The 23,512-nt window shown below is 51.2% G+C and overlaps 10 protein-coding genes across 10 annotated transcripts; 6 read left to right on the forward strand and 4 right to left on the reverse strand.

Moving 5' to 3' along the window:
• Positions 1 to 274: 274 nt before the first annotated feature.
• On the forward strand, positions 275 to 631 carry FIBRA_07623 (uncharacterized protein; the record flags this gene model as incomplete). The annotated part of the gene is made up of 1 exon (XM_012329299.1): positions 275 to 631. One exon carries the CDS (start codon positions 275 to 277, stop codon positions 629 to 631), a length of 357 nt encoding a protein of 118 aa, XP_012184689.1.
• Positions 632 to 810: 179 nt separating this feature from the next.
• Positions 811 to 2,748, reverse strand: FIBRA_07624 (uncharacterized protein; the record flags this gene model as incomplete). The annotated part of the gene is made up of 14 exons (XM_012329300.1): positions 811 to 969; positions 1,023 to 1,090; positions 1,156 to 1,204; positions 1,256 to 1,342; positions 1,401 to 1,455; positions 1,509 to 1,522; positions 1,580 to 1,695; positions 1,747 to 1,786; positions 1,835 to 1,877; positions 1,931 to 1,951; positions 1,999 to 2,159; positions 2,208 to 2,333; positions 2,374 to 2,381; positions 2,433 to 2,748. The coding sequence occupies 14 exons, from the start codon at positions 2,746 to 2,748 to the stop codon at positions 811 to 813; spliced, it is 1,263 nt and encodes a 420-aa protein (XP_012184690.1).
• Positions 2,749 to 3,674: 926 nt separating this feature from the next.
• On the reverse strand, positions 3,675 to 5,537 carry FIBRA_07625 (uncharacterized protein; the record flags this gene model as incomplete). The annotated part of the gene is made up of 5 exons (XM_012329301.1): positions 3,675 to 3,813; positions 3,877 to 4,576; positions 4,740 to 4,939; positions 4,990 to 5,271; positions 5,329 to 5,537. 5 exons carry the CDS (start codon positions 5,535 to 5,537, stop codon positions 3,675 to 3,677), a joined length of 1,530 nt encoding a protein of 509 aa, XP_012184691.1.
• Positions 5,538 to 5,951: 414 nt separating this feature from the next.
• On the forward strand, positions 5,952 to 7,397 carry FIBRA_07626 (uncharacterized protein; the record flags this gene model as incomplete). The annotated part of the gene is made up of 6 exons (XM_012329302.1): positions 5,952 to 6,039; positions 6,095 to 6,318; positions 6,379 to 6,454; positions 6,504 to 6,912; positions 6,968 to 7,235; positions 7,296 to 7,397. The coding sequence occupies 6 exons, from the start codon at positions 5,952 to 5,954 to the stop codon at positions 7,395 to 7,397; spliced, it is 1,167 nt and encodes a 388-aa protein (XP_012184692.1).
• A 355-nt stretch (positions 7,398 to 7,752) lies between these two features.
• Positions 7,753 to 8,685, forward strand: FIBRA_07627 (uncharacterized protein; the record flags this gene model as incomplete). The annotated part of the gene is made up of 2 exons (XM_012329303.1): positions 7,753 to 8,286; positions 8,344 to 8,685. The coding sequence occupies 2 exons, from the start codon at positions 7,753 to 7,755 to the stop codon at positions 8,683 to 8,685; spliced, it is 876 nt and encodes a 291-aa protein (XP_012184693.1).
• Positions 8,686 to 9,275: 590 nt separating this feature from the next.
• FIBRA_07628 (uncharacterized protein) lies at positions 9,276 to 12,523 on the forward strand (the record flags this gene model as incomplete). The annotated part of the gene is made up of 6 exons (XM_012329304.1): positions 9,276 to 9,304; positions 9,352 to 9,438; positions 9,492 to 10,505; positions 10,560 to 11,376; positions 11,436 to 11,740; positions 11,791 to 12,523. The coding sequence occupies 6 exons, from the start codon at positions 9,276 to 9,278 to the stop codon at positions 12,521 to 12,523; spliced, it is 2,985 nt and encodes a 994-aa protein (XP_012184694.1).
• Positions 12,524 to 13,229: 706 nt separating this feature from the next.
• Positions 13,230 to 16,352, reverse strand: FIBRA_07629 (uncharacterized protein; the record flags this gene model as incomplete). Its single annotated transcript, XM_012329305.1, has 15 exons — positions 13,230 to 13,361; positions 13,419 to 13,517; positions 13,571 to 13,635; positions 13,689 to 13,793; positions 13,844 to 14,103; positions 14,156 to 14,324; positions 14,389 to 14,629; positions 14,685 to 14,823; positions 14,878 to 14,974; positions 15,032 to 15,280; positions 15,335 to 15,438; positions 15,488 to 15,577; positions 15,632 to 16,036; positions 16,095 to 16,210; positions 16,266 to 16,352. 15 exons carry the CDS (start codon positions 16,350 to 16,352, stop codon positions 13,230 to 13,232), a joined length of 2,358 nt encoding a protein of 785 aa, XP_012184695.1.
• An 807-nt stretch (positions 16,353 to 17,159) lies between these two features.
• FIBRA_07630 (uncharacterized protein) lies at positions 17,160 to 18,517 on the reverse strand (the record flags this gene model as incomplete). Its single annotated transcript, XM_012329306.1, has 7 exons — positions 17,160 to 17,325; positions 17,381 to 17,523; positions 17,575 to 18,031; positions 18,089 to 18,271; positions 18,325 to 18,335; positions 18,386 to 18,424; positions 18,473 to 18,517. The coding sequence occupies 7 exons, from the start codon at positions 18,515 to 18,517 to the stop codon at positions 17,160 to 17,162; spliced, it is 1,044 nt and encodes a 347-aa protein (XP_012184696.1).
• A 500-nt stretch (positions 18,518 to 19,017) lies between these two features.
• Positions 19,018 to 21,939, forward strand: FIBRA_07631 (uncharacterized protein; the record flags this gene model as incomplete). The annotated part of the gene is made up of 15 exons (XM_012329307.1): positions 19,018 to 19,075; positions 19,135 to 19,265; positions 19,364 to 19,527; positions 19,582 to 19,678; positions 19,734 to 20,015; positions 20,084 to 20,247; positions 20,303 to 20,471; positions 20,523 to 20,633; positions 20,692 to 21,017; positions 21,074 to 21,158; positions 21,209 to 21,283; positions 21,331 to 21,522; positions 21,578 to 21,672; positions 21,723 to 21,855; positions 21,919 to 21,939. 15 exons carry the CDS (start codon positions 19,018 to 19,020, stop codon positions 21,937 to 21,939), a joined length of 2,103 nt encoding a protein of 700 aa, XP_012184697.1.
• Positions 21,940 to 22,311: 372 nt separating this feature from the next.
• FIBRA_07632 (uncharacterized protein) lies at positions 22,312 to 23,360 on the forward strand (the record flags this gene model as incomplete). Its single annotated transcript, XM_012329308.1, has 2 exons — positions 22,312 to 22,546; positions 22,786 to 23,360. 2 exons carry the CDS (start codon positions 22,312 to 22,314, stop codon positions 23,358 to 23,360), a joined length of 810 nt encoding a protein of 269 aa, XP_012184698.1.
• Positions 23,361 to 23,512: the final 152 nt, after the last annotated feature.

Raw genomic sequence — 23,512 nt, forward strand, 5'->3', positions numbered from 1 at the left:
TTTCGACGTGCTCGCGCACCGGCGGCACTTTGACCGCCTCGCCGACACCGCGCTGAATCTGCTGCTCGCGCACACGCGCCTGTATGCGTTCGCGCTCGGCCTCTACGGACGCACCGCGCGTGTCTTCCGCTTCGACCGCAGCGCGGGCATCGTCTCGCAGGCGTTCGACTACGTCGCGCACCCCGAGGTTCTGCAGCGCTTCCTCTGGAAATTTGTTAATCCCCGCGCGGAGCCCGGCCTCGTTGTCCGCCCTGGCGCGGTCGTCGGCGCGGACATGTCGGTGTGGTGGCCGACGAAGGACGACTTGGCGTGGGCGGCGAAGGTGCTGCGCGAGAGCGGGAAGCCGAAGATGACGGTGGGCGATCTCAAGGCTGCGCGCTGGGTCATGGCGGATTCTCCGACTCCGGAGAACCCCAATAACAAAGTGCAGTACCTAGCCATCCGTTTGCTGTTCATCAAGCCCAAGCTGTTCTCGCGGACGACCATGCTGTGGGAAGTGATAAGGGAAGGCGATGAGAGCGGAAACACGTTCATGATCAAAGACATGTGGTGCGAGCGCAATAATGACGACTTTCATCAGAAACTGGCCAAAGGGTTTTACTTCGCGGAAGCGACGGCGGAGACAAAGTGAGTATTTTTCCAACCAGACTGTATTATTGTAGTAGATACAAATTATTGTGGACATGTTATGTAAACTTGGCCTGCCTGTATCCACTTTGTTCGTCTCCAATATTATATCTCGTGCCCTCAGTCAAGCATGCATCATGTTAAATAGTACATCCAGATCGTAGGTCCTTTCTGAAGTTTTGTCTACAGTGTTTGAGTTTCCACCGGAGCGGCGTGGTTCCCGATATCGGTCGCGCACTCGCGAGCCGCCTTTCCATACTGGTTCTTGAAGAATACGACATCACCGCACGATTCGATGAATTTGCACTGCGTGAATGAGCGCCAGAGAGCGTACAGGGTTGGCTTTAGAAGGATCGAAATCAGCATGCGATGTGAACATAATCACGATTACCGACCGTGCTATCATAGTAGTAATAGTCGCCCAGGACTGGTTTAATGGCCTCGGTGACTTCTGCCAGATTATCTGACAACCAGAAATCAGAGACGACGTTAATTGTCGGTCGCAAGGTAAGATGGGGGGTTACTCACAGAAAGGTATCCCAGAGAAGAAGTGGTGGGCAACGTGATCATGTGCGATCTGAGTAGCTAAATGTGTGAATGCACTATTCGACGGGCGAACCAGACTTACCCCGTGCCAGAAATAGCGACCGATCCAGCCAAAAATAGGCCTGTCTACAGTTGCTAGGGAGCCCCGCAAAAAAGTCCATTGGTTGTTCTATTGTTATTAGTATCTATCAGAAATGAGAGAAGAACATGAAAGCCAGTTGACGCACTCGGTAATACGGCACCGTTGGGTCACTATGCTGCAGATACGTGACCGTAACGATCCTGCATTCGTGAGACTTCAGCAGCCGGCTGACGGAACTGTGATTCAGACGTACCAATTGTGTGCCCACTAGCATGAGCAAGACTGGGTAAGCTCGAGGATGTAAACGTGCAAGACGGGACTCACGAGCCAGGGGACGAAATAGAGCCGCCATACGTTCGCCCAACTCGTCTGGCATATCCACAGAGCAAGGAGCAAAAGCATGGATGCAATCGCGATATCCGAGATGACGACATACTTCCCTGTGAAGGAGTTGTGTAAAATTTACAGCCATGGTACAGACCACGACGTACTTTCTTCAGGCCTGAAGAGCAGTGATGAAGGCTTGTAGTGCTATAGGAAAAATAAGAACAAAATGGCCTGCGAAAGAAACACACTGACACTGGTCCAGGGCGGATATTTGGGGTTCCCTTTTCGATTGTGACTGCAAAAAGGTTTGAGTTCGGTACACCGGCTTAAAATCGAAACGTCAATTACATCAAATATAGCTGGAAACCTCTGCATAGAATAATGAGCGATGTTAGCGTACATGTAGGGCTACTCACAGGAACTGACGAAGGACCATTTTGTACATGGTGAACAAGGGGGTCTCCTCTACGAGCTCCTCGTAGTCCATGAACTTTGCGAGATGTTCGGGGGGCAACTGGAGGTCGTCCCGAGTGGCAGGGTGATATGTCTCATCACGGTCCAAGTGGTTTGTGCCCTTCTACGGTGATAGTGAGCAGGAGAAAGACTGTCATGGAACGACACTCACGTGGTGGTGACGGTGTGTTGTGCGCCAGGAGAAGTAGGGGGTGAGGATAAAGGTATGAAGCAGAAGGCCGAGGGCGGCGTTGGCGGCGGGGACGGGGAAGAGGGCGTCGTGGCCACACTGCGCGCGCTAAGGATAAGAGAGAGGGATGTGAAGGAGGAAGACGCACTTCGTGGCCTACAAAGCATGGTCAGAAAAACCGATTCTCGATGACGGGATTAAACCCACCGAGCGTCCAGAATCCGGTCAGGACCACGCTCGCCCAGAACCAGTATCCTGCCCACAGCACCGTCCGCACTCCCGCCGTAGCCCCCGGGCCTTGGACGAGGAGCTCGACGAGGGCGTCCATGTGTGTCGCGAGTACACCCAGCCCAGCCGCCATCGCGACATGCCGCCCGACATACAGCAGGCTGCGGCCTGTGCTCTTCTCGAAGAGGTGTTTGGGTACCGCCGCATGCACCTCCCTCAGTGTCAGCGTCGGGGGTACAAACGCGGTCTTTGTGCGCGCGCAGTACTCGGGTGAATCTTGTACAAGGTGGGCCATGTCTGCAAGGAGAGGACACGGGGCCGGGTGTTACTTATCCTCCCCATTGCATGTGAATGACAGTCAATGTTCCGCTGGCTCGGCGCGGTCCTCACAAGCATTCATGAGAAATTCCTCAATGTTGGCACCAAACCTTGTCCGAGCCCATGTACTTTAGGGGCTTGACCACATTAAGCCTTCCCATACATTCCTCGGGCCAGGCAGCGGGACATCTTACCGAGTATGATCCTCGCGGAAATAGGCCACTTTCCATCGCCCATATCAGCCCGTGAATCGCAGTCCGACACCCTCGCTCGAAGCTCCAGCCTGTTCTGTCTCGCGAGGATACGGCGGAAGCGAGCGTGCGTCTGGCAGACACGGAGACCCGTGCTCATATATCACCCGCCAGTGCCCGGAGGGGGAGATTGCTTGTCAGGCGAGACAATGTCCGTTCAATCCTTGAGGTATGATGAACTTGTCATGAAATCAGCACGAGGGACTAGCCTGGGGTCGGTAAGATGCCTGTAGCCTGCCAGTGAGTGCACACGCACCAATTCGCCAGGATTCCGCGTAGGTGTATTCCACATGCTGTCAGCTGAGCCGCCATCCCACAGCCGCAGACACGCCAAACCGTAACGTGCACATTACGAACATGACGTTTGCAGGGCTCCAAATAAAAGAACTGCGGGCGGTGCACACGACCGTTCATGGGTAAACCGGAAGCGTGTGCAGACTCTCACAGTTGGCTGTGGGTCGCCCCTCTGCTGCAGACAAAAGATCCCATCTCGATCACCTCACGCCTCAAGCTCAAGATCGCATTTGGAAACTCTACATGCTTATCCGACTTGTACTCACAACATACATCATATACCAACCAACGCCGGGTGCATCACGACACCGCAAGTGCAGAGGTCCCAGTCACGACCCCATGTTCCAAGCAAAATAATCTATGAGTGCGAGCCGACTCGTAACATCCAGTCCTTATGACGTGTCCATGAACCTGTCTCTTCCTGCACTAGTGCTTTCAGTCGCTCCATAGAGAACGGCAGTGCTGGGTCAGCCCGCAGCGCCCACACGACGTATGATCTGTAGGACAGCGCAGTTAGAAAACAAGCAAAGTCAAAGATGCACCACCCCACACCGACTCACATGACAGTACTCCTGGCCAGCGGGTTCTCTTTGCTCCGGAGTAATTCACAGATCTCGTGCAGTGGTAACTCGTAATGGTGCCACAAGTTGTACGCTCGCAAGTGCTGAGGCCGTGGCGGAGCAGGCACATTGTCGATACCCGTGGCATAGGCCACCGAACGACCCCACGACGGCCCCGCATGAGGCCCGTTTTGGTGCGAGGATAAGGCAGTTGGCGTCGCCGAGGCCATGGACGACGTTTTCGAAACGGCGGAACCAGAGCCTGGAGCTGCTGCCGTCGAAGCAGGTTTCGCAGGACGTATACCGGAAATTCGACACGCATATGTTTCAGGCGTTAGGGTGCGTCCGTGCTTGTCCGCGATTTCCCTCAGCCGTCTGTACACAACAAAAGCACAATGCGCGTCGTTGGCCGAATCTGCCATCGTCGCCTTGTGGTGAGCGTTTACATAGCACAGGACCGGGGTGGGAAGCGTACAGGTGATCTGCTCCTCCGATAGCGGCGCATTCTCCCAATTCGAGATGCGCACCTCGCCCTTGTCGAGGGTGGTCTCTGTATAGTGTTCCACCATTCGGGCGAGGCTGACTACGTTCCGGTTGTACATCGACTTGAAGATCGGGTCGGCGCAATGTGCAAATGCACCGAGCTCCACGAGATTGGCCGCAAGGATACCATAGTCTCGGAAGAGTTTCTCCCCGTCGTCTGTAGTGTGATATAATAAGTTAAATAAAGCAGATATAGGAAGGAAGATGCACTAGCTTCGAATATTCGCCCCCGCTTTTACAATCGTGGGCGATTCGATGAGTTCCTATGGGCCACATTTAGGAAGAAGACGACACGGCGAAGACCGGCCATGTCAACTTACCTTGAGTTTTCGCGGGAACCCTGTAGAGGAAAATCCAGACATGCTCGAACGGTAGCGCGACCGACTTACGTTGCATTGCACTCACTTGGATGAGCAATATCATACGCTCATCAGACAGCTGCACGAGCGCAGTACGTCGTTGCATCGTGTGTTTATTCTGGCCCCACATAACACGCCACTCCATGTCAAATCCAAGCGGACTAACCAGCCCGTCAGCTAGGATCGCCTTCTGTAGACATTGATGCCTCACCTCTTTAATACCTGCACAAGCTCGTCGGCTTCCTCTTCGTGTCTAGTGTAAACAACGACAGGCTCCGGGATATAGGTCTTGTACGAATAGAGAGGTAGCATCGCATCTTTAGACTTGGCGTGAACTTTGGAGTTGTGTTCTACGAGAAGTTCTGAGATGGCGCCTGAAATGGTGGAAACTACAGGTCCCTTATTCGGCTTGGAGGGACGTTTGGGCCTACTTGGAAAATCTGAGGCCGGCTTCAGCCCGTGTCTTCCCTTCCCAGAGAAGTATGGGTGTGCTCTGCATGTGAGGGCGAGCTTGTTAGCTCATCAAAAAGCCTCGAGAGGGTATGCGTACGGTGCTGGAGCATCCAATAATTTTTTGTGTGCGCCCGTATGTGCTAATGTCCCAGCACTCCGCTCCGGGGCGGCCATAGCGTCCAAAGCGGCCAAGAGCTTCGAACCTCCCCTGGAAGATGGGGCTGATCGCTTGGATGGCGAATTGGGCGGGCTGAGACGACATAGCGAGCCTGAAAATCTCACTTCCTTGATGGCTTGCAAAGCCATGATTTGCGCTATGCACGGCGGCGCTATCAGTATAGACACTACCAGTCCACGGTTAATGAGTATTTGTTGCATGCTATATGGCTCGAACTGACCTAGCAATCCGTCAAAATAGGTCAATCTCAAGCATATGGCGATGAATAAAACACTCGTATAGATATGGGATAGGTAGGAAAGCAACACGAGTATGGATGGCCAGGTGAGCAATGAGCTCTTCAACAAACGACTGAGTCGTCCGTGCCAGGCCGTGGCGCGAGACGCGACGCGATCGAATATAGTCACGTGTTGTTCACATGGTGGCCACCGGCGCCAAATTGCTGTGAATCTGATCGACTTGCCGATATTTTACTCTGGCCAAACTCAAATCCTAAAAGCTGGTCTACCACTCCTTATAATTGCCTATAATTGGATTTTGCCATGGCAAACGTCGTCGAGCTGCAGGTTGTCCCTCCACCCCTTCCAGCATCCTGGACCCCTCCAACGAGCTCGGGCAAGCCCATCTCTCGTGAGCTGATCTCTATCTGCGTCCCACGGATCGTCCTGCTAAACTTGCACCGAAGCCTTGGTCGAACGACGGTTGCTGCCCGCAGGACCTGCATATCTCGCTCATGTCAAACGAGCCGTTCACAATCTCTCTTTTGAAGAACACGACAAACATGCGGAAGACGAGCGAAAGCGGCTCGAAGCGGTCAACGGAACGGGTGTTAACGGGGAAGACGATTTTGGTGTTGGCGATGAGGAGGAAACTGAGGATTTGCTCACCCTAGATCCTAAGGAATGGAAGGTATGTCCTCAATTCACACCTATTTGTTCGTATTCCTCGTGCTTATTTTCTCTATCACAGAAACAAGACCACTATGCTGTCCTTGGGCTGTCACATCTACGATACAGGGCCACGGATGAGCAGATCAAAATTGCTCGTACGTCGAATAATTTCTCGGTTTCTGCTGTGCAACTTACGCGCAGTAGATCGGAAGAAGGTGCTCAAGCACCATCCTGACAAAAAGGCGGGCCTCGCGGGAGATTCAAATGATGACGCCTTTTTCAAATGCATCCAGAAAGCGAATGAGGTTCTCACAAACGCAGAACGTCGCCGCCAGTTCGACTCTGTTGACCCGCATTATGATGCGTTAGAATCTGACGTGCCCACTGCATCGCAAATCAAAAACGCAAAAAACCCACAATCGTTCTTCTTCAAAGAATTTGCTCCAGTGTTCGAACGTGAGGCGCGGTTTAGCAAAGTTCAACCTGTGCCCATGTTGGGCTCTTACGACGATGCCAAGGATAAGGTTGAAGGATTCTACGACTTTTGGTACAAATTCGAGAGCTGGCGTAGCTTTGAATATCTAGACAAGGAGGTCAACGAGGGTAGTGACAAGTAAGCGACCTCTTTTTTATCCCACACGAGCTCGCATTTACCACCAACTGTTCAGCCGGGACGACAAGCGATACACGGAAAAGAAGAACAAGTCAGAGCGTGCTCGCCGCAAGAAAGAGGACACTGCACGTTTGCGTGGCATCGTCGATCTCGCCCTCCAAAACGACCCACGGATCAAGAGGATCAAACAAGAGGAGAAGGACGCTCGGGAAGCAAAGAAAAAGAGCAAGGGGGGCGTCAATGGCGTCGACCAGAAGCAGAAGCTAGAAGAGGAGAAGAAGAAAGCGGAGGAGGAGGCCAAGCGCAAGGAAGAGGAAGAGAAGGTGCTCAGAACTCTTCCCACACTATCATCAGCACAACCAGTCTGACTATGTTCTCCGTAGATTGCTCGCGCAGAAGCCAAAAAGGCGAAAGCCGCTGCAGCCAACGCTGCAAAAAAGGCCAGGCGACAGCAGCGGGCAGGAGAGGAGGGTGCTCCCGCCTAATCCCAGGCTCGTATCAATATCATGTTGCATTAGTCCCTCCCACATTATTTGCATAAATCTACTGTATGCTCCCCTGTGGCATTAGACTTTACATTCTCACTGCTAGATGTCCAGAAATTCAGATTTTTTGGAGTATCTGCGTCTCCATCGCTAGATCGCGAGCGCTTCGCATTCTCACAGTCTTGCAGTTTAGTCAACCAGCTGACTGATATTTGTACAAGGACTGCTTCTCGTTCCAAGTCAGTTTGGCGACGCTGACGTTACTTAATGTTCAACCCAAGAAGCTATGCGTACGTGATTTTGCATTCTCCCTTCACCTTGTCGGACTCCGCCGACACGGCACATCCACCACATGATGTTCCGCAATTTCGATCACAGCAGTCAAGTCACTTCCACACTTTGCAAGGTCTACACATCCGACCAGGTCAAGTTCCTCGTATGCCCCCAGATTCTGGCGGTTGCATCGCCAGCCTTCGCGGGCATATTCGCCTTCGCGCTGAGAGCAGGGATAGAGGCACCCGCCATCCAAGTGGAGGAGTATAGCGACACATGGGACCAGTTGATGTGCATTTGCTATCCCATGCCGAACCCGGAGATAAAGACACTTGACGAAGTGCGGCTGTTGATCGAGGCGGCGACGAAGTACAGCTTGGAGGTGGTCGTTGACTACCTCAGACGCGTTCTCGCTCTACCAAAGTTCGTTGAGGAGGCGCCACTCAGGGTGTATGCGATTGCTTGTATGCACGGGTTCGAGGGGGTCGGAAAGCACGCAGCGAAAATGACTTTCCGACAACCGATAGGTGGAGGCCAGGATGTCGCAGAGCTTGCGTATGTCTCGGGCATGGCATATCATCGCTTGTTGGAGTATCGCCTGAAGTGTCAAGAGGCCGTCAGTGCGCTCGCATCGAAAGCAAATTGGACCAGGTGGATCGATCGCTATGACTAGAAGCGGCAGACCGTTCCGGTATTCTTGCGATGCGACCACTGCTCAAATAGTCCAATATCTCAAAGCGTGATGAAATTCGATTTGGGATGGCGAAGTCAAGAATATAGACCGTCGAAACATTGGTTGGGCTATCTAGAAGAGGCGAGAAAGGCGCTAGTTACCCAACCGTACGGAGGGGTCATTGCCAGTCCTGCTCTAGTGGCACCTGTCATAAAGGAAGGATACAACTGCAAAATCTGCGCAACCTCCATATATATCGACATGATGCAGTTCGTTGATGTTTTTCAGACAGGCGTCGAGGAGACTGTCTCCCAGGTCAGTCACATTGCGCCGGATGCCTGATTATTTTGGTTTATGCTGCATTATGCCCACTAGATTCCGTTGGAAATAACACGATGACACCGTTGAAGAGCGTAATCCACGGAGAATTGCTCTGGACAGTCGAGGCGAAAATAATGCCCGCGCAAATGAAAAATCATTTTATTACCGGACCATTCACCTCACATTGCGGAAAATATGTTGGTATCCATGGAATAAAATACGATTGTATTGTAGATAATGGGTTTTGAATTGGGTGAGATATGGAGGACTCGATCTAACACTACGTAAACTTTTGTCCGTCACTGTACGCGCTCTATGAACGGCAGAATTTACCGTGTCCACAAATATCACTTCATGGAATAATCAGTTGTTCCCTGACGGTGACACCAAATGCCGTATCCCGGGAAAGACATTGTCTTAGTTCCGGGAGATTCGAACCGCTGCCAGCTTTGATGAACGTCGGTGAGAACAAATGCTGAAGATGGAAGTGGGCGCGTATTGACCTTGGTATCCACTTGTTCCTGCCCCGCTCCTTACTCTTGACCATGTTCGTCCTCTCAATTGCATTCTGATTGGACATTTTTCGAAATGAAGATTTAGCTCACGCTACTATGTCAGACGAATCTGCGCTCCTTGCTCGGTATGCATGTCTACATCCCTGTGCTCTTGCCGCTAAGTCTTGCGCAGAGAGGCCAAGGGCCTGCAGCAAAGTCTGAAGGAGTTGCTGAAGACCCGAGATGCATGGGATAGAGAAATCGAATTTCAGAGGAAGAGGTGTGAATATTCCCCGTCTCCTTCATACAATTGCTGATCCTCCACAGTCTCAGGCGACAATACCTCCGCTTGCTATTCGTACACCCTTACGCTCCAGAGTCAAAAGATGTTGACAACCATCTTTGGATGGCCACATCGTACCAGTTCATATCTAGATATAAGGAGCGGCTTACCCAGCTTGACAGGATAATCCATGGACCTCCTCGGCAACAGCAACAGCAGCAGGCATCTCGATCTCATAACGGACAGCACCGCGATGTCGAATATCGCAAGCTCCTTCAACGTTTCCGCCAATTTCTAGCCGAAGAGGAGAAGTTTTGGGTCCAGTTGATCGTTCGCATACGTCGCGTATTCGCCCTCGATGACGCCCAACGCGCGCTCGCTGCGCTCAGCATCGTCCCTCCTGAGGGGACACCTACATCGCCCACTGCTCCCGACAATGGCAATGCGAGGCGAAATCAACATCAGTTTCCTTCTGAGGCTGATGTGGTATCGCCTACTGCCGTAGCAGCGACGGCTGAACAGCGCCAGAGCAAGATGGCCATCTTAAGCAAAGCGCTTGTATGCTTAGGAGATATTGAGCGGTATAAGGAACAATACAACGAGACAGGAAATAGACCTCGTGCAGGTCACGAAGACGGCCCGCCAGCTGCTTCAGGTTCTGGTAGAGGGCGAGGCAGAAGGGGTGGCGCAGCAGCCGCCCAGTCCCTTATGCCTCGGATGCGAAACTATGACAAGGCACAACAGTGCTACGAGCAAGCGCGGTTACTACTTCCCCAAGATGGTAACCCCTCTCACCAGCTCGCCATTCTGGCCACGTACCAGAAGGATACCTTCAATTCGCTGGTGCATTACTATCGCGCCCTTTGCGTTCGCACACCGTACGAGACGGCGTCGGAGAACATGGGTATGACCCTCGGCAAAGCCCTGGATGCTTGGCGAGGTAAAGGTGAAAATGTTGCAGAGAAAGCAGAGATAGATCACTCGGAGCCCCCTCGACTGAGGATAAAAGCTTTCACGGAAAAATTGGTCATCCTGCATGCATTGTGGCGGTTACCTACCGAGGAGTAAGTCAAACTTGCGCATCCGGATGTTGGACGTATTCTAATATTGTTTGGTAGTGCGGGCATTCCGCTTCCGGACCTATCTCGAACAGTCGTCTCGGATTTCAAGGCGTTGGTTTTCAAACGTGACTTGCCAATCGACATGATCTCGAAGGTCATCATTCTCTCGCAAGGCGCTTTGTGGAATAACCGATCGGCTCGCCATTCATCTGCAAACGGCGCGCCTGGGAGGAGGGGGCCTCCAGTTCCTGCTGGTACTGGGACTGAATCTAGTATTGCCACCCATTTACTTGCTCTACATCGCGCACTTCTTGAAGTCGCCAGCGAAGAAATCAAGGAAGCATCTTTGGAGAACACGAACGATCAAGATCTCGCGCAGCGCATCACGGCAACGTTTCGTAGAACGCTACCTGCTCTACGTCTTGCAGGCAAATGGATACGTGGGAATACGAAGTATATTTCGCAAGCCTCGTCGCTCCTTAGAGAGCAACAAATTGACACACTGGGGGACACAGATACAAAGAGCCCGAACTCGAGAAGACGAGTGCGGACGAGACGAGTCGCTAAGCCGCCAATATCTATCTTGGGTGTGCGCGAGTTCTGGGAGTCGTTTGTGAAGTTTTCAAACACCCTTACGCGTGCCTTTCCATTTGAGAAGCTGCCTGTCCTTGGTTCCCCATTGGAAGAAGATATGGAGATGTCGGGGTTTTTACCGTTACGGGCGCTCATGGTCGGGGATGTATTGGTGGGGAATTCGGGAAGAAGTGCCACAAACGTCGTCGCTCAGGTGCGCGAGGAGGTGCATCCGAATGAAGAGCAGTTGATGAGGATCAGGGATATCCTCGCGGACACTCGAGCGCTGGCAGATGCTGAGGTGTGTCGCAAGATTTTGAGACAAGCGATAGACTTACGCGTGATGCGTGGTACTTTTAGGAGACTCCATTTGTCTTTACGGACAATGAGTTCATGCTTAGGGATGATCGCCTGAGCGACCTTGAGACAGCACCAACGACGGTTGATTCACCCAATCACCGAATTCAGATGTCTCGGTCTGGAAGCCCAGATCCTTTGGTCGCTGAGATTGCGGGAGGAGACCCAGAAACTCTAGACCTCGAAGATGGCAGTGCTACGGAGACTTCACGCACTGAGTATGATCCTGTGGATGCCGCTTTCCGCGAGGTTTTGGAACAATCCAACGAAAGTGATGAGGAAGAAGATGAAATTGTGTGGAATCCGAGGTATGTCTAGGACTTGTATATTATCTATAGAGCTCATTATTATTTCGTAGATCGTCCATTCAACCTCAAGTTTCCAGCCCTCCGCTTCCGCACGGTACTCCTCGTTTGGTCGCGCCTAACTCACCTCCCTTCCAACATCGAACACCACCTGTAGCGAACAAATCACTCGAATTGACCGCAGGAGCTCTATTGAAAGAACTGCAAGGCCCGAGTCATTCGCGAGTCTCATCTGCTCCACAGGCGCTCCTATTTGGATCTAGTCCCTCCGGTGGTCATAGCTCAATATGGTCGACTACTAGTAGCAGCGATCCTCTGAATTACTCCAAGCCTGGGCTTCCATTGTATCAATCTCAGCCATCATTCGGCTTTTCTCAAGGATCATCGTCTTACCAGAACTCACAAGGCCGAAACGTCACATTGCCTCGTCTACCGTCTCCGCAGACCAGTTCGATCTGGAACGGTGGCCACCAACGTATCGGTTCCTTAGGTCGCATTCAGGGACTTCCTAGCCCTGGGTTCAGTCATCAGCAGCAACACTACGGATCCTCTACCACTTTCCTGCCGCCTGCAGACCCATCCAGCTCCCCATTCAACAATGGTGTACCATCAGCTTACGCGGATCCAGTCTACACGGCCTCTCCTCATGCTATGCTCCAGACGCAGTATCCGCCTGGCTATCATCATCCTGTTCATCACTCGCGCATCCCAAGTGCCGAGACAGGTCTCCAGGTCCCAATGTCATCACTTACTTCAGCATCGCAGCTGTGGCTAAATCCCGGATAATGAACAACTTCTGCATCTGATCTAGGACTCAATACTGCATTTCTGCGCGTCGATGGTCACTGCATTCACGACCAGCAAAGAGATCAATCTCGATGAGGGCATTGTTCTCTCCATCCTCGATTTCATCCGTCCAATTTTTATGGGGCATGCATATGTTATGACTTATGACAAGGTGTTCTGCTGAGGCTCAGACGATCGCTTCATTCGTCATGCGCGCCCACGCTTGCCTGATATTTACTACAGGCATTCTCGCCCAGTGACTATAGGGCATATTAGGCGCATATCGGACTTGACCGTACTGGATGTACAGTCGATCTTCTTGGTTTGCTTCTGCATGGACGATATAGCTCTTCGAACCCGTATATGCCCTGTTCCTACTGTTGTGCTTTCGCGATTTTGATTCTTGTAGTTTCCATGTATTTCTCAGTCGGCGTCGTCTGGGTCCCTGGAGGGGAGCTGGGGATATGTATGTATGCATTGATAGTGTTCTTGACAATTACTGAGGCGTGCTATGTTTATAACGTCGGATGATTCGTGTCGAATTCGTGATAAACAAGATGTCGTTACAGCTATGAAGGCTGGTCAAATCGTAGAATGAAGGTAAGGCAAACTATCATCTATGTGAGTACATTCAATCTGTAAATCGATAACAAGAAAGCAGAGTGATCATATAGCAATGCATGTAAAACATTAGCGTGAGATGCATTTAGTCGTCGTCATCGTCGTCATCATGTCCCGAACCGAACAGGGCCACAAGGTCCTCAGCACCGAGACGCATGTTCTTGAGCTTGTCGCCCGAGAGAGCTGCTTTCGCAAGTTCCCTCTTTCTATCTTGTAGCTAGTCCAGCGACATCGTTCAACTCTGCTTTCAGCCGATAACAAGAGAGTAACATACCTCGAGAATCTTCTGTTCGACTGTGTCTGGCACGCAAAGCTTGCGTATATGGACGTTGCGAGTTTGGCCAAAACGATGAGCCCGGTCGAAGGCCTGGTCCTAACCATGGTGTAAACATCATAGATCCCTTGCGACCATAAGGAAGCACTGACCTCGAGCGCCGGATTCCACCACAGATCCACAAGGATAACGTTGTTGCAGCACGTCAAGTTCAGTCCTATCGCACTCAGCTCAGATAGAGCTGCAAGAATCAGATTGCAGCAAACCTACCGGTTGATCCTGCCTTGAATGAGATGAGGATCACTTTAGTCCTGGCATTTTCCTTGATACTTTCTAGTGCGATCTCTCTGTGAGGTTTCGTCATCGATCCATCGTCTATTGACGGCGTCAGTATAACACCACAGCCAAACGCAGCTGCAACGTACATCGCACGAATCTAATACCCTCAGCTCGAAGGAAGGGCTCAATGATGTCGAGCATAGAAGTGAACTGAGAAAAGATTATAGTCTTCTCCGTTCCCTCGGAACGTTCGTCGATGTCCCTGAGGATCTCCAGGATTTTTCGGGTTTTAGTGGAATCTGGGGGAAGATCTGAGTCGGGGCCCCGACTCGAGCGGCGAGCTTTCACCACAACTTCGGCACAATCGGCACATGTGTTATGGTCGGATGTATTCGAAGATGTCAACCTGTCGAATAGGTTTCAGCCATCATGTACCCTTGAGTAAATGTCACTCTTACTCTGTCTGGCAGAGCTGACAACGCCTGATCTGTGATAGACCCATGCCAGCCAACTGATCAGCGAGATCATCCGCGTCTTCATCTCCATCCTGGCTTTTCGCAGCCCTGGGCTCAACCGCCTCTTTGTCCCTTCGGTAATCTTCAGACACAAGGGTCGGATGATTACAAGCTACAGAAAACGTTCAAACGATGAGGTTACAAACGAGAAGGGACAACCTTCATATGCCACCTACTTTGCCTGAGACGAAGGAGCAGAACGAGCATCGACGTATAGTTCTTCGCGACACCGCCTTGCTGTTGCAATTTCTCTAGGCTCGTCTGAACTCTCGCATTAATCGTCTCATAGAACGCCCGCTCGTCTGCTTCAAACACACAATCGACAACTTCGACCTTTCGATCGGGTAGTTGTAGGATAGGCTTGCCGTTGATCAAAGTGTCCTTTGTACGCCTGAGCATGGTAGCACTTAAAACGACCTGGAAAAGCGAGGTAAGATCGGCTAAGAATCCAGAATTCTAATAAGCACTGCACCTGCAATCGCTTCATTGCCCTAGTCGTCTTGCCTGCTTTGACTGGCTGAGCGATCTGTTCTCGGAAGGTTGGCCAGTCATTCAGGGGGCGCACACGAAGAAACTTGAAGAGCGAGTACAGCTCCTCCACGCTGTTTTGCCTGTAAAATTGTAATTGTCAATATTCCATAGAAACATCCATAGTGAGGGTTTACATGGGTGTCCCTGTGAGGCACCAGCGGTATTTCGCATGCAATGCACAGCACGCCTGCGCCGCCTTCGTATTGCGATTCTTGATATTATGTGCTTCGTCTAAGCAAATGTTACTACCACGCTCTTCTAGAGATCGTGAAGGTGCGCAAGACTCACCCAACACAACTCGGTACCACTTCACGCGGAAAAGGGCGTCCTTCGATTTTTTGCTTGACCCACCACGCTTTGACTTTTCCAGAATCTTGCCGATGCTGTCAGAATCAGAATCATCGGAGACTTGGCTCTGTGATTTCGCAGTCTTCTTGGAGTTGCTCTTGTCTGCAGCTGGATTATATGCACCGTACTCTGATGCGATAGTCTGATAAGACGTGATGACAACATGTGCACGCTCTAGCTGCGACGGGTCTATCAAGCATAAATTGTCATTTGATGAGTCATGTGTGATAGAGGCACACTAACCACTTGCGCGCGAGGGTCCATGATGTTCTACCACGGTTAAACCAATTGCTATCTTTTGTATCTCGCTGGCCCACTGTGAGACAACCGCCACAGGACAGGCCACTCTGTAATAGTAGATTAGAAAAGTGATAGGCAACAAATCACAAAACTTACAGAGTAGCTCGCGCGTATCCATCCGCCTTGTCCTTCTTACTTATACGACCGTCCACGATCCGCGTAATTGTCTGGATTGTTTTACCTAATCTGATGAGTTACCATTAGTACTGTTGTTCTATCATTGAGTACAACCAATTCTACCCCATATCGTCTGCGAGGATCCCGCCCATCTTCTTTCCAGATTCACGAGAGGCCATCCATTTGCGACTTGCAATCTGATGTGTTAATAATTTAATTCCCGGCCTGAATCCTTCGACCTCTGCATCTTCCATCGATATTTCTACATCCTCTTCGTGACCGTATGCACCTGTCACTAGTTCACGCAAGGCTTTCTCTGCATCAGCCTGAGACATGGGTGGGTCATACATGTTATCAACAGCTGGCATGTCGAATGTTTCATAATTGTGTTCTGGAGCAGATCGGGACACCGGGAGGTCTTTGTTGGAAGGAACACGGATTGGCGTTGCCCTTTTGGGCTTTGATGGGACGTTATTCGAAGCATTGGGCCCTGACGTGTTAGGTGGAAAAGAGCGTAGCGGCTGAGGGCTGTAACGGCTTACACTTAGCAAGAATGGAGCATCTTGGCTACAACTGCATAACATACGCTGAAACAATCTCGGGCTCGTCATCCTCCGAGTCTGACAATACAATCATCGGTGCTGTCACTCTGGGCTTAAATTGCGGAGGTGCACTCGATTCTGAAGAAGTCGAAGCAATAGACTGGTTTCTAAAGTCAACGTGGCTCCTCCGAAGGCCTTGGGCAAACAGTACTTACAATGGCGGACGCCGGTGCCGCATGCTTAGCGCGCTCCCTGATGGCGGTCACATCCGGATACATGTTGCCGCCAGCATCCCCCTCCATGAGTTTTCGTCGCCTATGGAAAGAGTCAGCGCGTGAAACGATAATGAGTAGCATCGGTGGCCCTTTCACGGGGTGGCACGATACAGATTCCGTTGACACTGAACGGCGATCGAGGCTACTGTTTGCACATCCCACAGGTAATACTTACATAGCTTCCATGTCTGGCCAGTGATATTCAAGAGGTCGATGACGGCAAGAGAAAGGTGAAAGTTCACCTTTAAGATGGAACACGAACCGCGTCGCCACATATTAGGACGCGTTTTATTCCACGTGACGATGGGTATGTGCGTGACCGTGATTTGATTGGCTGGCAACTTCTACAAGGACTTGCGTTTGCGTACAACTGGAAAACACAAGGTGATATATCATTTCCCCCGCACACAGAACAGGGAACGGTAACATTCCTCGTTACTAGTAGCTGCGACGGAGGTAAGCCAGGCCCAGGTCTCAGCTTGTCCGGTAATACAAGGACACTGCAACGCAACAATGACACTATTTAATAACCAACTCGCACAACATTCATGTCGTCCTGCAGCTACAACAGTACCTAGCCCGAACCAACTAGCTTGGCATTGCGCGCGCAACCCAGCTCCTGCCGAATATCAAGAAAGAATAAAAGACTGCCAACACCCTCTTGTAGACAGGCAGCCGAGTCAGAATCAAACATCTCAAACATCGCAGCTCGCCAATCATTGCCCGGTCTCTTCTATACAGTCGTCCGCTATCTACATAGTAGTCCAAGTGAAGCTCAGCATGCGACCGTCGTGCGAGGGCGGAATGTAAACTGGTCCATTTTCCAAAACCACATCATTCTGGCTTGTCCTGCACTTTTCCTTTCTCCACATCCTCGAGAGGGGCGTGCCCATATCCGTGTCCATTTGCTGGTTTGGCAGCTGGCTGCGATTCAAGGTGTTTAATCCAGGTATAATATATCGATCCAAGCAGAATGATTCCTATTGATGAGGCACGACCGCTGTCGTGGTGTGAGAACGAATTCTCAGTAGGGAATGAAGGCTGCAATGACTTACGTTGTGATAACCTCATTGAAAAACTGCATACCCAAAAGCGAGGCTGCTACACCACGCACAGCAGAGGACACCATGTGCGTAATGGGTGAGGTGACCTTTACTGAGAGCAAGCTCGCGATGCTCATTAAGAAGCCAAAGGCACCCTATGGTGAATCAGTTAAAATAACATGTACGGAGTGCTACCCTGGACTTACAGTGATGGCTGAACCGATTATAAAGGTTGTCAAAGTACTCGTCTCTCCGGGAGCGGCTTGATTGGGCCCGAAGAGCAATGTCATGACGCCCGGAAGCTCACCCATCAAGACGAGAACTGGAGCGAGAACAAGGGCGCTGAGTAGATTTGTGTACCACGACAAGTGCAACGTGCTGCCATGCACAACATCCAAGGATTTTTTGATGGTGACGGAGTGAGTAGCGGTAATTACGGAGCTGACTACGCCGCATGCGACGCCGAGGGCAGAGACTGATGTGCCATCGAGGAATACTCCAATGAAGAACCCAGAAGTGACGATTGAACATGCAAGAAGTATACGCAGCGAGGGCCTTGCGTAGAGGAGAAAGTAGGAAGCCGCAACTGTGAATGGTAGCACCATGCCTCGCGCCACTGCATAAAAAGACGCATCGACAAGTTGCAGTGTGTAATTGCTGAAGCTGTGTCAAAGTACTCAACAGGCAGAACAACGAAAAATCCAAACCTCCCGAACGTACCTCAGGCCTAAGATATTTAGACCAACCATGGGCACAAGTCCCTTACAGACCTGCATGTCTAGCCGTAATGGCAACTGCACAAGCCCCAGCATGTGCGCCACAAGGAAAAGTATGACAGCGATAAAGAGCTGCGCATCGAGGAAGAACAAAGGGACTTTTGTGCTATTGAGTACCCACTTGTTCCTGCAAGGAATATTTCATGCCAGGACATAGGAAGTAGGAAACAGGTAACGCACGCCATGACCATCTGTATGCCAATGAATTCGTCGATAACAGGAACTTAATGATGACACATACCGAGAGCGCAGCGACAAGATAGAACAGGACAGTCCCTATCTAAAGTGACAATGAATACTTGTGAGCAGAGCAGCTTATGCGACTGACGACGAGGGTCCTGGAGGGCGCAGGTTGGTGACTGTGGTGCGACATGGCGACTTGAGCTGGTATCACTGCGCTATGAATCTAAACAGGAAATGCGTAGGCTCTGAGAGAGAACAATCGGGTTCTGTCACTGCAGAAATCTTAGGGTTTGGACGTGAAGCTGGCAGGAACAACTTGCAATTGGTGGTATGCCAGTTTGGGGCATGCGCTGTGTGCACAGAACGGCACCAATCGGCAACAAGAGCGATATCGCGGGCCTGCGCTTGCCAGAAACTAGACAGATTAGACGGATATTCCAAGGACAGCGAGAGACGGACAGCGAGAGACGATAACGAGGGAGATGTGAGCGTGTCACCAGAGTCTGCGGTGCAGGCGTCTGACAATTCTGAGCGGCCTTCCTTTCTGGGCCACCTCAAACGGCGTATGCCGCAAAGAGCAGACACGAGTCACGCGCCGCGACGCGTCCCATTCAATTCGCTCCGCTGCCACTGTCCAGTGGCGTCCACCACCGACGCGTCAAGTCAACGAGCAGCACGCTTTCCACCACCATGGACTCCGACAACGACCAAGACGCTGTGCTCCCGCCGCCAACCATCAGGAATGCATGTAAATGAGTCTCGGAACACCGTGTCACTTCTGCAGCTTGCTTACCCCGTTGCGATTAGTCTCGGACGACACAATTCGTATAATGCTCGCGACAGACAATCACATTGGTTACCTCGAGAGGGACCCAATTCGGGGACAGGACTCGATCAACACTTTCCGCGAAATCCTTAAGCTTGCAGTGAAACATGATGTGAGTACCATCGGCTCCGAACAGGCAAACTCACGTTTTCATTATGTACACATACTTATCCGCACCTGCACCATTGTCCTTATATGCGCGTACCATAGGTTGACTTCATTCTTTTGGCTGGTGATCTATTTCACGAAAACAGGCCAACAAGAGATTGCCTCTATCAGACCATGGCACTCCTAAGGGAGTATACCTTGGGCGACCGACCCATCCAGATCGAACTTCTTAGCGATCCAAACGATGGTAAGGCGTCCGGATTCTCGTATGTGTACTTCTTCTCAGGTGGACGGACCTCTCATTTTCTTCTCGCACTTAGGTTTCCTGCAGTAAACTACGAGGACCCTAACTTTAACATCGCTATTCCTGTCTTTTCTATTCACGGCAACCACGACGACCCTCAGGGAGCTGGTCCCGTGAGTTTGTCTTGGTATCTCCTATGTTTCGGCGATGATATTGGCCTTCTCATAGGAAGGAGCTCTCTGTGCCCTTGACATGCTGTCCGTCAGCGGGTTGATAAACTACATGGGGAAGATTGATCTCCCTCTCAATGATTCTGATGCACAAGACAATGGGATCGCAATCCGTCCAGTTCTCCTGCGCAAAGGCAATACGCGCCTCGGTATGTACGGCGTTGGAAATGTCAAGGATCAACGCATGCACTTTGAGCTGCGCAGCAATCGCGTGCGCATGTTCATGCCCCGTGATAAGGATGACTGGTTCAATATTCTGCTGCTGCATCAAAACCGGCAAGTGTTTGGACTGCAGTTTAATTTATGACACCACTAAATTATTGCAGTGTGCCACATGGACCACAACAGTCTGTCCCTGAAGGGATGTTTGATGACAGCGTCGACTTAGTTGTTTGGGGCCACGAACACGACTGCCGCATAGTGCCAGAATCCGTAGCTGGAAAGAAGTACTTCATTTCGCAGCCTGGATCATCTGTGGCTACTTCCCTCGCCGATGGTGAATCAATAGAGAAGTATGTCGTATTAGGAAGGGACTGAAGGTCCCAGGTTGATCTACTAATAATCTAGGCATGTGGCACTTTTGAAGATCCAGGGCAAGGAGTTCGAGTTGACGCCGATTCCACTACGGACGGTGCGCCCATTCGTGCTCGACGAAGTGGTCCTTAGCGAAATAGCGGAAGAGGAGAACATAGACCTTAGCGATCGGATGGAAATTACCAAATTTTTGAAAGCGAGGGTACGTTGGCCTTTCATGACACACGGTGGTCCTTCTCAGGCTATCGTTCAGGTGAATGAGTTGATTGAGAAAGCCAATGTACTCTGGGATGAGCGGAACGCACGGGCTGTTGAGGATGGAGAAGTAGAATTGCCTCGCATGCTACCTATTGTTCGTCTCAAGGTGAACAATACAGCGATCCCTTCAGGAGGTCGGCTAACTGTCATTACTTGCGCGGTAGGTGGATACTACGGGTGTTAGCGAGATGTCGAATCCGGTTCGTTTTGGCCAAGAATTCCAAGGGCGTCTTGCGAACCCCCGCGACGTGCTTGTCTTTCATCGGGCCAAGGCAACGGCGCGCCGCGGCGCAAAGGTGGTGGTTGACCAGCCAGAACTAAGCATTGATGACCCGGATCTCACAGTTGCGGAGAAACTGTCCAAAGTGCGAGTGCAGACTCTCGTGAGAGAGTATCTTGCGGCACAGGAACTGCAGTTGCTTGGTGAGACAGGAATGTCAGATGCGATTGAGACCTTCGTGGATAAAGATGATATTCATGCCATTCAGACGTACGTTCCAGTCCAGATGTCGACAACAAATGCTTTGACCATCATCATTACCGCAGTCATGTAAGCCAGGCGTTGAAGTCGCTCATGAAAGGCGTACAATCCAATGGCGATGAGATTGAGGAGGATGATCTTGACGATATTGTACGTTATCTCTTAATTATTTGAACAGGTTGGGACACGCCTCTTTACAGGTGGAGAAGGTAAGGGAAAGACACAACCAAGAGTATATCGAGAAGAGGCAGGACGGAAGATCTTCTAAGTCAAAGGTATGTGGACCTTGTGTACATTTGATCGTTGCAGACCACGTTCACAGGGCAAGACCAAAGCTAAGGGTGACGAATCGGATGCATCTGCGGATTCAATGTTGATGGACATTGACGGGGCTGGGTCCGACTTTGAAGAGCCAGAGTCTGACGAACAACCTAAGAAAAAGACAAGGGCTGCACCCAAACGAGCTGCCCCTGCCAAGAGAGCACCTGCGAAGGGACGAGGCAAAAAGAAAGTGGTGAGTCTGCGGCTGTGTCTAGGCCAGGTCTGCTGTTGAACTAGTGGCTTTGCAGGCTGAGTCTGACGATGAGGATAAAATCGAGGACGACGACGACATTGAAGAGGAGGCACCTAAGCCGAAAAGAACAAATCGGGCTGCTGTCCTCAGGTACGTGCCGTGCAGCATCTGACATGTAGTAATTCTGAGCCATTCCTTAGTCAAACCACATCAAAGAAGGCGCCTGCCAAAAAGGCAGCTAGCGGAAAACAGGCGACATTGAGTTTTGCACCATCAGGTCGAACGTCGACGAGAGCGGCTGCTTCGCGGGCTGCTCGCAAAGTAGCGGAGGTGGTGAGTGTGCTCCGGACCGAAAGTCTGGAAAGGCAAGGCTGATATTAGATTTGAAACGCACAGGTGGAGTTAGACAGCGACTGAATATTTCCGGGGGTCGGCGATGAGCTGGCTTGGTGTAGGTTTGTATTCCGTTTGTGCATTCTTGTTTCGCCGAAATACAATTGCGGCAAGTCAGCGGGCCGCCTATGGGCAGGGAGAGACGATGCAGCTGTGTGTTATGGACCTGGACTCTGTGCTTCATACTCGAGGGATGAGACAGACGGAGACTGTATATAGGATGCGGATCTTTTGAAACGATGCTTGAACGTGGACTCGGATGATCTTCCCATGTTCTGATCATCGAGCGGAAGCAAAAGCCCGATGCTGACTGAATGCAAGTTCCCAGCAAACGCTCCTCCCTACTTACTAATAAGTTATCGATGAGGGTCTGCCTTCCAGACTACTGCCACTGAGATGGCTCTCTCTCTCGTCCCCATCGAGCTCCTACTCGAGATCCTCTCTCTTGCTCTCGACCAGCATCCATGTCCCTCCAACATTCTGTCCGTCGACAAATCTTTCGCAGCGCTCGGAGGTCGTGTTCTATACTCCCATTTGCACTTCCGCACAGTCCGCCAGCTCATCCTCTTCTCGGAGCAGACTGCTCGCCCCGCATGTTTGCCAAAGAGCATCGTATTGGCTCTTGCGGGGGGTATGGCTAATTTCGACATCTTCCTTCATCTGGCTGCTGTTCTTCGTCGCTGTCAGACGGTGGTAGTATCCCCTCAACCAGACATTCATCCCCAGGTTCCACTCGACCTTCTCTCCCTCTGTCTACACTCCCACACTCGGAATCCCAACTTACATAACATATACGAGGCGTTGACAATGGCAGAGTGAGCGTCAACTCTAAAGATTTATGGCCATGTTCTAACGAAATCATGAATGTAGTCCAAAGACATTTATCTGGACAGGGCCTGACCCCGAGCATCATTTCTCCACCGCGGTATGTACAAACCCTCCAGGCATTCTGCGGTGACATGACATCATGTCCGTTCTTGCGGTTCCAGATTGTCCCCGCCGCTACGTTCTACCTGTTCAGAGCCATACGAACTTGGTCGAACATCGCCCACATCACACTCACGAACCTCTCCTTCCCTTCCGACGATCTCGGCATCCATGCACCGCTATCACGCAACATGCCCCTCCTGCCTGCCATTCCGACCTTACGAACCCTGACGCTTGGTCAGGCAACACTCCTGCCCCCTAGTGCTGTGGCCGCGATGATATGTCTACCGGGACAAGAAGGACTGGAAATGGTGCGCCTCATTGACGCGTACAGCGAAAGTATATGGGGTCCCAGAATTAGGCGAAGGGACGTCGAGAAAGCCGCAGTAATGCAGAGCAGAGCGAGGCGGGAGGATACGATCGTACTCATCAGACGTATCGTTAGGTGTGAAGCCAGGACAGAGCGGACTATGGGCGGCGACCGTGCTGAAGAGAGCGACAATTTCATTTTAGAATGAATCCTGTTAGTTATCCCCCTACGTGAGTCCCTCGTGTGTTGATGGTAACAAGCCTATTTGCTCCAATTCTGCCCTTAACATGTACTACTACTGTATATCAGCTACATTTTGACGCGAGCAGAAAACTATGTCCGTATACTGCTTGAGTGTCG

The sequence above is a fragment of the Fibroporia radiculosa genome (genome assembly GCF_000313525.1).
Source record: "Fibroporia radiculosa TFFH 294 genomic supercontigs, scaffold14850, whole genome shotgun sequence".
NCBI lineage: Eukaryota > Fungi > Basidiomycota > Agaricomycetes > Polyporales > Fibroporiaceae > Fibroporia > Fibroporia radiculosa.